Source organism: Clinocottus analis, unplaced genomic scaffold, assembly GCF_023055335.1.
Source record: "Clinocottus analis isolate CAN_PGR_092001 unplaced genomic scaffold, fCliAna1.0.p SCAF_11, whole genome shotgun sequence".
NCBI lineage: Eukaryota > Metazoa > Chordata > Actinopteri > Perciformes > Cottidae > Clinocottus > Clinocottus analis.
This window is the reverse complement of record NW_027175832.1, coordinates 17,751,417-17,763,662: the sequence shown is the minus strand read 5'-3', so window position 1 is coordinate 17,763,662 and position 12,246 is coordinate 17,751,417. Positions and strand designations below refer to the sequence as shown.

General features: G+C 45.3%; 2 protein-coding genes across 2 annotated transcripts; one reads left to right on the top strand and one right to left on the bottom strand.

Annotated features, from left to right (window-relative positions):
• Positions 1 to 94: 94 nt before the first annotated feature.
• Positions 95 to 1,499, bottom strand: cebpd (CCAAT enhancer binding protein delta). The gene has a single exon (XM_068571001.1). It carries the CDS (start codon positions 1,310 to 1,312, stop codon positions 428 to 430), a length of 885 nt encoding a protein of 294 aa, XP_068427102.1. The 5' UTR covers positions 1,313 to 1,499; the 3' UTR covers positions 95 to 427.
• Positions 1,500 to 3,610: 2,111 nt separating this feature from the next.
• Positions 3,611 to 11,329, top strand: mcm4 (minichromosome maintenance complex component 4). The gene is made up of 17 exons (XM_068570982.1): positions 3,611 to 3,668; positions 4,423 to 4,500; positions 4,603 to 4,761; positions 4,861 to 5,024; positions 5,108 to 5,209; positions 5,296 to 5,391; positions 5,628 to 5,723; positions 6,040 to 6,178; positions 6,346 to 6,566; positions 6,693 to 6,813; positions 7,982 to 8,238; positions 8,956 to 9,321; positions 9,411 to 9,538; positions 9,686 to 9,893; positions 10,001 to 10,229; positions 10,444 to 10,577; positions 10,768 to 11,329. Exons 2-17 carry the CDS (start codon positions 4,437 to 4,439, stop codon positions 10,861 to 10,863), a joined length of 2,580 nt encoding a protein of 859 aa, XP_068427083.1. The 5' UTR covers positions 3,611 to 3,668; positions 4,423 to 4,436; the 3' UTR covers positions 10,864 to 11,329.
• The last annotated feature ends 917 nt before the right edge of the window (positions 11,330 to 12,246 follow it).

The following is a 12,246-nucleotide window of genomic DNA, read 5'->3' as shown; positions in this document are numbered from 1 at the left end:
CACTTCTTCTGTGCACACGCTCCAGCTGCTCCCTCAACATATAGTAAACTGCACAGACTACTTACACACACACACACCAGGATGTTTCTGCAACTTTTCAGCAATTTTATTATAGATTCCATAAACAATTGTTTTCACGGGTTTCATACAAACTATATAAAAGATCATGCTCTGGCTCTTATACAAAGTTTGGAATTATAACATGTACCATATCAGGTATAATAACGTCATGTAAATGCAGTGGTAAAATAATTTAATACAGAGAAAATTCCCACAAAAAAATATGGCAGCAACATCATATATATATTTTTCCAGTGCCATTATGGTAAGCTTAAAATACATCTGGTACAGATGGTATAAAAAACAAAAACGAAATGTCTGTTGAGGTATGTCTCCTAATAGCTCAGTCCATAGGTTAATGAATCCGTCACCGGCTCATTGCGCTCGTGGTGCCCGCAAAGGACGAGTCGGGCATCTGCTTGAAGAAGTCTCTGAGCCCGGAGAGCTCTCTGGTTAGCTGATCGATAGTTTTATGGAGCTTGTCGTTGTCAGAGCTCAGTTCAAGCAGCTTGTGCTGCATATCCATGTTGCGCCTCTTGGCTTTGTCTCTGCTTTTCCTCACCGCGATGTTGTTCCTCTCCCGTCTCTGTCGGTACTCAATGCTGTACCGGTCCACCTTCTTCCCCTTCTCCCTGCCGACCTTCCGCGGGGAGGACCTGGCCGAGCTGGCGCCGCTGGAGAGAGGCTCTGGGGTCGTGGGGGGAGTCGGCTGCCCCGTCGGGAGGCTGACGGACGTCTGCGCGCAGCTCTCGATCTGCGAAGGCAGAGACGAGGACGCGTCGCTGTCACTCCAGTCGGACTCCTGCTTGATGGGCGCGCAAAACGCCCCATTATCCAGCCCGATGTCCGCCTTCCTCTCCGCTGCGTACGCGGCCGCCAGCTGCTGCATGTCGGCCGGCATCGCGGGGCTCTGCATGTTGTAGAAATCCAGCTTCTCCTGCTTCACAGTGTTGAACAGGTCGAGGAAGAGCTCGTCGTTGCACAGCTCCAGGTTCGGCACCGCGGTCATGGACTCGATGTACTGGCTGAAGTCGATGGCGCTCTCGTCGTCGTACATGGCGGTGGCGGTGCTCAGCTCCACCATACTGCCGTCCTCCGCCGCGCAGTCGCCCCTGTTGTTGCCCGGCTTGCAGACCCCCATCTGCGGGGCGCCCTGCTTGGCGTTCTCGTAGAAGTTAGCAGGCTCCATCGCCCAACTCATGTTGCATCGTGGAGACACGCAGTGAGAGTCCAGGCTGTATATGTCACACATGAACTCTGGTGACTTGACCCACGTGGTTTTCAGGAAGTATATATATATTTATATGAACTTTGTTTAAAACCTGACCCCACAGATGTGACAGCACGGTAAACCTGCAGTGGCTTCACTCTCTGCGCACGCGCCTTTTTCCAGTTTAAAAAAAAATATATATTATGATAGTAATCTTCTTCTCGCAACACTTGACACTTCTCTGGAGCGGCTGTACTTTCGCGCAGTGTTTTTGTATCGTTCCCCCGCTGACGTCACACGCACCGCCCTCTCACGAGCCAGTCAAGTCAAAACGGAGGTCACGTGGTGTCCGTTGACTTCCCATTTGAGGAGAGAGGGGCGTGTTGCTGGTGGCCGCCCACTTTTTACTACGATAGTATGAATGGTGCGGAGTTGTTTACATGCTGAGGGCTCTGGGTGTTGGATGTTAAGATGAATTATAAATGATTTAAAACAGCGATGCAAGAAGTATTCAGACATGCATGTAAAAGTGCAGAAGTATTAACGGAATGATGTACTTAAAGTATCACAACTAAAATGAATGAATGCAGAATGTGTTCCAGTATTTTACTGAATCATTATTAATAATGCATTTAATATTAATATGTGTCATACCCTAGCTGGTCCAAGTGTAGCTCATTGTTACTACTTTATGTACTAAGTAGTAGTTTTCTATAAATTATAAAACTGATCACATGTTTTGTTTGTAAAAACTTCATCTGAAAAGTACATGTGTAGAAAAAAAGAAGTACAAGCTCTATCTGAAATATAGCAACGTATATTTCTAAAGTGTGCAGAAAATTACAATACTCAAGTACTTATAAGTACAATAGTTGAGGGCATGGAGCCGGGTTTGGTCTTAACAAAATGGTCAAACGTCCAGTGTTTCAGTGGAGGGAAGTCCACCAAAACGTATAATGGCAAATTCCTATTATGTCAACATAATGATGTATGTAATATATAAAATACTTAGAAAAGTACTTTGTACATGCCATACCAATACAAGACAACAGCCCATATATATTACACATAACTAACCATGTACAGCTTGTTACTGTGATAATGTGTATTAAGAGTTAAGAGCACAGTCTTTGCTTCTAGCTTAGTTTCTAGTTTTAGTTATTTTTGGTAATACTTGTTCTATATTACTTTATTTCTTATTAACAATTTTTGAGGTTACTTATGTTGTTTATGTGAATTGGGGTCAATTCACTATGTTCAAGAGGCTTTGCTTGGATATACATAGATACATACTTACACACATACAATATATACATACACACTTACTTACATGCATATGAAAACATGCATGCTTTCATACATCATACGCTTACATACATGTTTTCACGCATATTCTACATACATACATACTTGCATACTGACTCATCACAGAACAAACTTAGGGGACATGATGAACTGAGCGTGGTGGATTGTACCACTTTGAGGAACACATGTACTGACACTTCTCGGAAACGCTCCTGTGTTCCCCCCCTCAGGAAGTGTGCTGTACTTTTCCTCTGTCGATATCTTTTTAAATGGAAACTGCGCCACCTGTTGATTGATGAACGCACCTGCAGGATAAAGTAATATCGTATCGAGTGCAAATACCAAAAGAAATGCACCGTTATAATGCACGGTAATAAAATACATTTTGAGCTGATACTTCGTCAGACTGCTGATATTGCGAAAAAAAAAACCGAGCATTTTAAATACTCTGTTAAATATTTACACTTCATTTCAGGTTAGAATTAGTTTCCTAGCAGAATAACGTTTAAAAAAATATTTGATTTGGTTAAAATTATATGCAATATGTTAAGAGAATAAATATAAATATAATTTTTGTTCTTAATTTGACCTTTTATTGATTTAAGTATAGACGTTTATTTTATCATTTGTATGTATTCTTAATTTTATTTTATATTCATGTAATTTTTAGATATTCGCACTTGTGTTGCCAATATTTAATTGTTTTACATTATTATTATTTTGTACTTTTTTTAATAAAGTGGAAAAAAGTATGATTTATTGTTGGACCAAACCAAAGTAGCTCCATGTCTCAAATAGCATAAGTCAACGCGCATGAAACGCTGATCTTTTAAAAAATAAATACAATTGAGAAAACACACGTTCATCCCTTTTCATTCCAAGTGATTTATAAACGTTTAAATTGCATTTTACTTTTATTTATTTAGAGTCGTAACGACTGAAATAAATCAAGAACCCCCCTCTGTGGTGATGGACTCGACCGGAAAGAAAAAGATGATCCTGGCTTGCTATTGGTCCTAAGTTCCCCGCGAAAACAACGTCACTCGCAGTTTCGCGCCATATCTGCACCTCTCGGACGTACACACAAGAAGAGGTAAGAATAGACTTCATTTGATGGACGTATTCCTTCTAAATGTGTTGGACATGTTTGACTGGATCATTATCGCGTTTTCTCACGTGTTTATTTGATGTAACGTCGACTGCTGAGCTCACGTTTGAGAGTCAAATAGGTTCAAGCAGAGATTGACGCTGCAGTGAGTTTCAGCTCATTGTTTCCTCTGCAGCCACATGTCAAATGGTGGAAACGTTATTGTCAACTTTTTCAAAGCTTTTAATCAAAGCAGAAAAATCACACCATAACGTTACACATAAAGAAAACTCCCATTGCGCTCAAGTATTAAACACATCATGTAAATAAAGTCAAGCTTTTATCATTATGAATTGGGAGTTAACTTACTGTTGCATAAACATGTGAAGAATAGCAGTATATAACTTCGACAGTTAGATATGTGGAACTAGGTTACTGTTTTATTAAACGATGCAGTTTAAACTGTAGTTTTAAATCATATTTCGAGTTAATTTCAGGTTTTTCATGTGTTGATCCACAGAGTGGTGCCAAATGTATTGAGTCAAATCGTGGAGTAAATGATGAAATATTTAAGCACAGTACTAGCCAATGCAAAGCCTACAATCTACAAATAAATGATCCAAAAATAATTAGCAATGAAATAGGAATCTCTCTCATATCGTATGAATTGTATGAAAGTGGTACAATAAAAGGAAAAGCAAAGTGTGAATGAACATATATACTTTGGCGTCCAAGTGACTTGGATCTATTTGATCTTCAGATCATCCCGCAGCAATGTCTTCCCCATCATCGACTCCTGGTGGCCGCAAACGAGGACGGACCGCCGGCCCGTCCACACGTGAGTTCCCGGCACTGAGGTGGCCGCATGCTGGCAGGTCGGGGTTTGTGTTTTGTCTGTGTGGCGTTGATAACGTTGTCTTTTGTCCTCGTGTGTCCTCAGCCAGCAGCGAGGGCCCCACCTCGCCTCTCTCTCAGCGCCGCAGGGGCCAGGACTCGTCCACCGGGGACCTGATGCCGATGCCCACCTCCCCGCCGACCGACATGCTCAGTCCAGCGGCACCTCTGGACAATTCTCTGTTCTCCAGCCCGCGGCCCTCAGGTGCACAACGCAGTTTATGGGTTTTCGCCTCGTCCAATGGAAACGCATCTTCGTTGTTGCGGCCGACTTGATTTTAACCCCAGTGTCTCTTTCCAACAGTCCCGCCCAATGAGGTGGACATGAGCTCCCCTCTGATGTACGGGACCCCCAGCTCCAGGGTTGAAGGGACCCCTCGCAGTGGAGTGCGTGGCACCCCGGCCAGACAGCGTCCCGATCTGGGGTCCGTCCGGAAGGCTCCACAAGTCGATCTTCAGTCTGAGCCGGTCAGCGGAGGAGACGAGAACATTCGAGTGAGCTTTCAATAAGGATGACAAACTTTAAACCACGGTCATTTTTTTGCTTGCAGCCAAGTGCTGACGGTGCCGTCGCCAACGAGTCCAACGCAGGTCAGAGACTGGTGATCTGGGGGACGGATGTGAACGTTGGGACCTGCAAGGAGAAGTTTCAGGTATGAAATCCTACATTTCAGCCATTGTCGGATATCCTCCATTCTTAGTACTGATGAGTTAATTGTCTGCATGCTTTAAATTTTAGAGGTTCCTGCAGAGGTTCATTGACTCCTCTTCCTCTGAAGATGAGAATGCTGGGTTGGACCTGAACGAGCCGTTATACATGCAGAAGCTGGAAGAGGTAAACTTAATTAAAAATGGTTGTGTTTGGTTTAAGGCGATCTGTTCTTTGGTTTTAATCAAACTAGATGTTGTTTTTGCCTTGTCTTGTGTACAGCAAAGTGTTTTTTATTCATTTCCAGCTGAGAATACCGCTATCTTCTCACATGCTCAGACTCAAATGAGTCTATAAACACCACAGGAACTCTCAGATCTTGGTCCGTCTTCATTATGAATATTTCTCTCTTTGTCCCACAGATCAGTGTCGTCTGCGATCCGGTTCTGAATGTGAATTGTCTGCATGTGCAGTCGTTTGATGCAGAACTCTACAGGCAGCTCATCTGCTACCCACAGGTAATGTTTTCTATTTTACAATTGCATCACAAAGACACTCGCAAAGGGGGTGATTTGCTAATCTCCGTCTTGCTCTTAGTCTCTCATGCAGACCCTTCAAATAATACAAAAAACAAGAGTTTTCATGAAAAACAAAAGCTACAAAGTCCTGAGTGCAACAGACAAATGGGGTTGTTGTATAGTCAGTTGTTTTAATCTACAGGCTGTTGCTTTGATCCAAGCTTTGTCCAGTTGTTAAAGTTTAATTTGTATTTCTATAGCCTCCCGTTGACAGCGTGCCGATTGCTAATGAGTGAATAATTTATGCCGTTGGCAGGAAGTCATCCCGACCTTCGACATGGCAGTCAACGAGCTTTTCTTTGAGCGTTTCCCAGACTCCAACCTGGAGTACCAGATCCAAGTCCGCCCCTACAACGCCCTGAAAACCAGAAACATGAGGAATCTGAACCCAGAAGGTGTGTGTGTGTGTGTAGTCATTAATCCAGCCCGTGTGAAGTGGGATCACACTTCATCAGACCGAGCATATTTTCCTCCCATATTGAGTGTGGGATTTCCGTGACCCGTGTTCGCCGCGCCCCCGGGCTAAAGCTGTGCCCTTTTTTTTTTTTTGGTGCCTCCACAGACATCGATCAGCTGATCACCATCAGCGGCATGGTGATCCGCACCTCGCAGCTCATCCCCGAGATGCAGGAGGCGTTCTTCCAGTGCCAGGTGTGCGCCTTCACCAGCCGCGTGGAGGTGGATCGCGGGCGCATCGCCGAGCCGGCCGTGTGCCGCCACTGCAACAACACCCACAGCCTGGCGCTGGTCCACAATCGCTCGCTCTTCTCAGACAAGCAGATGGTGAGAGTTCAGCGGGGTCGATGACAGTCGGCGGCGCCTAATCTCTCCGAATTTGTCGCGTGGTAATTAATGAGTTGGCGCCGGAGAGGTCACGACATCTGTTCATTTCGGGAATTCGGTTTTCAGGTGAAAATTCAAGAGTCCCCCGACGACATGCCGGCTGGTCAGACGCCTCACACGACGGTCGTCTACGCTCACAACGACCTGGTGGACAAAGTGCAGCCGGGAGACCGCATCAACATCACCGGTGAGATTCACTAAATCTCTACGGAGGGGCTGCAACCAAGGGGCATTTTTATTCGCAATTATTTTTATTAGCAATTATTTTCTGCGATTTGTGGAATGCCACACAGTTGACGTCACAATTTTTCCAGAGCTGAAGTTTGTGTCTTCAGGCTGCTTTCCAACTGTCCAAAACACAGAAATATAATGTAAAACAAGTCCCGACAAACGAGAAGCTGAAATGTTTAATATTTTGCTTGAAAAATGCCTTAAAAAGATCGATTACATTATTCGAATACTTGTGTATGAACTTTCTGGCTATAGAACTGCTGATTCTAATACTTTTAGATGGTCAGAATCAGCTTTATTGGCTTCACATACATCACATTAAGCTGACGCTTTTATCTACCAACAAGAATCAGGAGAGTGCAATTTCTTCAATAAAGTCAAACTACAAAGTGCTTTCAGTAAGTGTACTAAAGTGCTACCTTCCTTATTTAAGGTGTAGTTGAAAAAGATGTGTTTTTTAGTTTGCGACGGAAGATGTAGAGACTTTCTGCTGTCCTGATGTCAACGGGGAGCTCGTTCCTCCTTTGAGGAGCCAGGACAGCAAACCGTCGTGACTTTGAGGGCACATACATGGAATTTGACTCCGGTTTCACGTAGCTCTAATTTTACTTGTATACATATAGATTATAAGATTACAAAAGACATTAAAGACGACAGAGTCCTAGTGCAGGTCGAGGTATCTGACAAACTGTTCATCAGAGTGATGGCCAGTGGGAAGAAGCGGTTCCTGTGTCTGGTGGTTTTGGCGTGCAGTGCTCTGTAGCGCCCCCCAGAGGGGAGGAGATGGAACAGCTTGTGTCCTGCAGGGTCTGAGGGGTCTGCAGGGATCTTTCCAGCCCGCTTCCTGACTCTGGAGGTGTACAAGTCCAGGATGGAGGGCAGGCTGGAACAAACAGACAGTGTACAGCGGCAGCTTTATTCAGGAAGGACGAGAAAGAAAGCGAGAAGTATTCTGTTGCTCTTTTCAGCCAGTTTGACCTCTTGAGCTCCAGGTTGCTTTATTCCAAGTGCCATGAATACTCTAACTTAACAAACTAATCATCTAATCCCAAACTGACCTCTTTGTCTCGTGTCGTCAGTCGGTGACATCCTAACGGCTTCCCGCTTGCCCCCCTCCCCTCCAGGTGTGTACCGAGCTGTCCCCATGCGCGCCAACCCTCGCCAGAGCAACGTGAAGTCCGTGTACAAGACCCACATCGACGTCATCCACTTCCGCAAGACGGACGAGAAGCGGCTGCACGGTCTGGACGACGCCGAGCAGAAGCTCTTCACCGAAGACCGGGTTCAGACCCTGAAGGAGCTGGCAGCCAAGCCAGACGTCTACGAACGCCTCTCCTCAGCCCTCGCGCCGAGCATCTATGAGCACGAGGACATCAAAAAGGTGTGTGTGTGTGTGTGTGTGTGTGTGTGTGTGTGTGTGTGTGTGTGTGTGTGTGTGTGTGTGTGTGTGTGTGTGTGTGTGTGTGTGTGTGTGAGAGAGAGAAAGGACAGGCGCCAGAACACGAGTGTTAACCTGTACAAGCCCCCAGCTGGAAGAGTGATCTCTCTACACACTCTCACTTTGGTTTGCCAATAACACTCGGGTTGTTGCAGTTGATCCCTGCCATGCATGCATGAAAAGCCAGAAGAAATCTGAGACTGTTAAAAAAAAAAACGTGATCCGCTCCATCAACGCGGTTTCAGGCCTCTGGTTTTGTGGGAGCACCGGCTCGCCGGGGACACTTGATGTCTCTCGTTTTCCGCTGTTACCGGTCGTAATTTGTATTTTTACGCCACTGGAGTCTTCGATCATCCCAAAAATATTTTAAATCCCGGCTGTGAGTCAAATTTAACATCACGAGATGACGGTTTTAACATAAGTATGACAATCTACCAGAGTTTATGGACTCTTCAATAAGTCAAATGCCGCATTTTCAATGGTCACGGAAAATGCTGTTTAATCAGTTCAATGAGTGTCTGGAAGAGGCAGCGTGCCTGTGGTTTAAAACCAAACGAAGCTGAAGAATCACGTCGGGTCTTGATCCTCTGAATTATCCTTCTAAATAATCACGATTAGACGTTTGAGTGTGATTAATGCCGCCCCTCTTGTTGGTTCCAGGGCATTTTGCTGCAGCTGTTTGGCGGCACCCGCAAGGACTTCAGCAAGACCGGCCGAGGGAACTTCCGAGCCGACGTGAACATCCTGCTCTGCGGGGACCCCGGCACCAGCAAGTCCCAGCTGCTGCAGTACGTCTTCAACCTGGTGCCCCGCGGCCAGTACACGTCGGGGAAGGGCTCCAGCGCCGTGGGCCTCACCGCCTACGTGATGAGGGACCCGGAGACCCGGCAGCTGGTCCTGCAGACCGGCGCCCTGGTGCTGAGCGACAACGGCATCTGCTGCATCGACGAGTTCGACAAGATGAGCGACAGCACGCGCTCGGTGCTGCACGAGGTCATGGAGCAGCAGACCCTCTCCATCGCCAAGGTGCGCCCGGCTCGTTTCAACCCACACGGCGGAAGGTTTCTTCCGTTGCAAAAGCAACGTTCTCACTTTTTAATCTTGTGTATCTGCAGGCTGGAATTATTTGCCAGCTGAACGCCCGGACCTCCGTGTTGGCCGCCGCCAACCCCATCGAGTCCCAGTGGAACGCCAAGAAAACCACGATTGAGAACATTCAGCTGCCGCACACGCTGCTGTCCAGGTGATCACCTTCACACCTGATGCGACATTATCGTCACTGCCTTGATCGCAGTTAGGAAGCTGCTGAAACAGGCGTCAGTCTTTACACACTGGCTGCGTTTATCAGCCTAAGTCTCAGTTTCTAACGCTGCGTTTTGTACCCCGTCAGGTTCGACCTCATCTTCCTGATGCTGGATCCCCAGGACGAGGCGTACGACCGCCGGCTGGCCCACCACCTGGTGTCGCTGTACTACCAGAGCGAGGAGCAGATCGCGGAGGAGTTCCTGGACATGGCCGTGTTGAGGGACTACATCGCGTACGCGAGGACGTACATCACTCCCAGGCTGAGCGAGGAAGCCAGCCAGGCTCTCATTGAGGTCCGTTTCCTGTCTGAAGACGCGCAGCTTGCAGAGCAACATTTTGCTCCTGAAGTGATACTTGAAACCGTCAGCCCTCAACTGACCGTGTGCTCGTTGGTCCCCAGGCCTATGTGGACATGAGGAAGATCGGCAGCGGGCGCGGGATGGTGTCCGCCTACCCCCGGCAGCTGGAGTCCCTGATCCGCCTGGCCGAGGCCCACGCCAAGGTGCGCTTCTCCGAGAAGGTGGAGACCATCGACGTGGAGGAGGCCAAGCGGCTGCACAGAGAGGCCCTCAAGCAGTCGGCCACTGACCCCAGGACGGGATTCGTCGACATCTCTATTCTCACGACAGGTACCGGAACCTCAACAGCTCAAAAGAAAGCAACATTCCTGTTAATTTCAAGATGTCACTTTGGGTATTTGGGATACTTTTACTATTTCATATCGCAGTTGTGGAATCAAAACAAAACAGCGGATATATTTAAAACGACGACAATCATTCGTTGCAGCCGGACAGACTTTTTTTTTTTCCGTTGTTGTTGAGTGTATTTCATTTGTGACTCCAGGTATGAGCGCCACCGCACGCAAACGCAGGGAGGAGGTCGCCCAAGCCTTGAAGAAAGTGATCCAGACCAAAGGAAAGACGCCTGCCATGAAGTACCAGCAGCTGCTTGATGATCTCAGAGGACAGTCTGAAACTGTAAATACCTTTTTTTTAAAAGTATATTTCATAGATATGTCAGGACTGTGAGAACCGTCCTCGTTTCCAGTTGTTTCATGGCGACATATTGGCCGGCCGGTTTACAGTGTTTGTAATTTAAATTGCATGAAAAGTGCTGACGTTATTTGTGATTTTGACTTTAAAAACAAATGTCTCTTTTTGTTCCCAGGCGATCACGAAGGAGATGTTCGACGAGGCGCTCCGAGCGCTGTCGGACGAGGATTACTTGACGGTTACTGGAAAGATCGTCCGTCTCCTCGGCTGAGGCGCACCCTGCAACGATGTACAGTTCTTCCTTTTTAAATCCTGACGCATGTCGACCTTTTTTTTCTTCTTCTCGTCCTGTAAAGATATGTTGTATAAGTGAACCACCGCATGTTTTGTGCCTGTATTAGATGTTTGAATGCCCTGCAGTTCGAATGAGTAATCGTGTGACTCATTCGAACTTTGATATTCTGATGTGATAGAGGTAAAAAAAAATAATTAAAATAAAGACGAGAAACACAAATACTGGCAAATAATGAGGTAATATTTAAATGTTCTTGTATTGCATTTGTTAACCTTTTGTCAAGTAATGTTCTGGATGTTTTGTGTTCTGGTAAAAAGCTCTTTTGTTCCAACTTGTACATTGTAAAGTCTCTGGGGGGAAGCCAGTTACTTATTATTTCCACAGATGTCCCTGTAGCATTGACTGCTTATTAAGAGGGGAAATAAAATGTTGCTCACTGAAATGCTGTGTTTTCTTTTTATTTATTTTTTCCCCACTTGTGTCGGGTTGAAATTAATGAAAAATAACAAGTTGTCCTCAAATGAATCTGCAGAATAACAGTTTATTGTATTAAACACCAGGTTGTTTCTGGCTCCTAACTGAAGCTATAGACGTTGGAACAGTTTTTATTGCACTTATCAAATTGAATTAATAGAAGTGTTTTGCTTTTATTCACATTACCTCGGGATTCAGATGGCATGTTTAGTATATTTGGAAATTGTAGGTTATGCACAAAAACACTAACTGAACAAACCAGTGAGGTTGAAGACATTTAGCTTAAACTTAGACTACAGATTTGCAGTCTTCCAAAAAGCCTTGATAAACCTCCTCGGCTCCTCTGCGGTCTTCCATGGAGTTAGTTCAAACTCACAACTTTTAGGAGATTCTAATGAGGAAAAAGTTTCTTTTCTATCACCGAAAGTTGGTTTAATGTTGAACACACTGTTTTTACAGCAACAACCGCCCATTTGTGACCAAGCAAATTCTACCAAGTCCCCAAATTAGCGTCTTCTGTAAGGGCTTTTTTTTTGTTTGCAGTGTTAAGTGATCGTGAATTCAGGAGGTCAAAACTCCTAAAACGTAAATAAGTATTTAGTTTGTCTGCATCTTTTTCTCTTTATATAATTTAGTTTCCCTGTCATTGCTAATTAACACATTTTACAACACATTTGATCAAACTACAATTACTATATATGAAACGATAAGGCTAATATGTTGTTCTCTCTCCTTCAATTACGTATCTTTCAAGTGTTTACGTGATACTGCTAGTGTTAATTATTTTTTACAAACACTGTTGTTCACGAAATATAAAAGTAAATGACTTATTACAAAAGTTTATTACTTTCACGCTCTCCTGTCAGTGGACAGTGACCCGGAAAC

Bases quoted from the DNA above. Each gene is read 5' to 3' on its own strand.
- cebpd (XM_068571001.1), bottom strand. From the start codon at position 1,312: ATGTGTGACATATACAGCCTGGACTCTCACTGCGTGTCTCCACGATGC.
- mcm4 (XM_068570982.1), top strand. From the start codon at position 4,437: ATGTCTTCCCCATCATCGACTCCTGGTGGCCGCAAACGAGGACGGACC. The intron at 4,762-4,860 runs GTGCACAACGCA...TCTTTCCAACAG, and splicing joins CTCCAGCCCGCGGCCCTCAG to TCCCGCCCAATGAGGTGGAC. The intron at 8,239-8,955 runs GTGTGTGTGTGT...TGTTGGTTCCAG, and splicing joins AGCACGAGGACATCAAAAAG to GGCATTTTGCTGCAGCTGTT.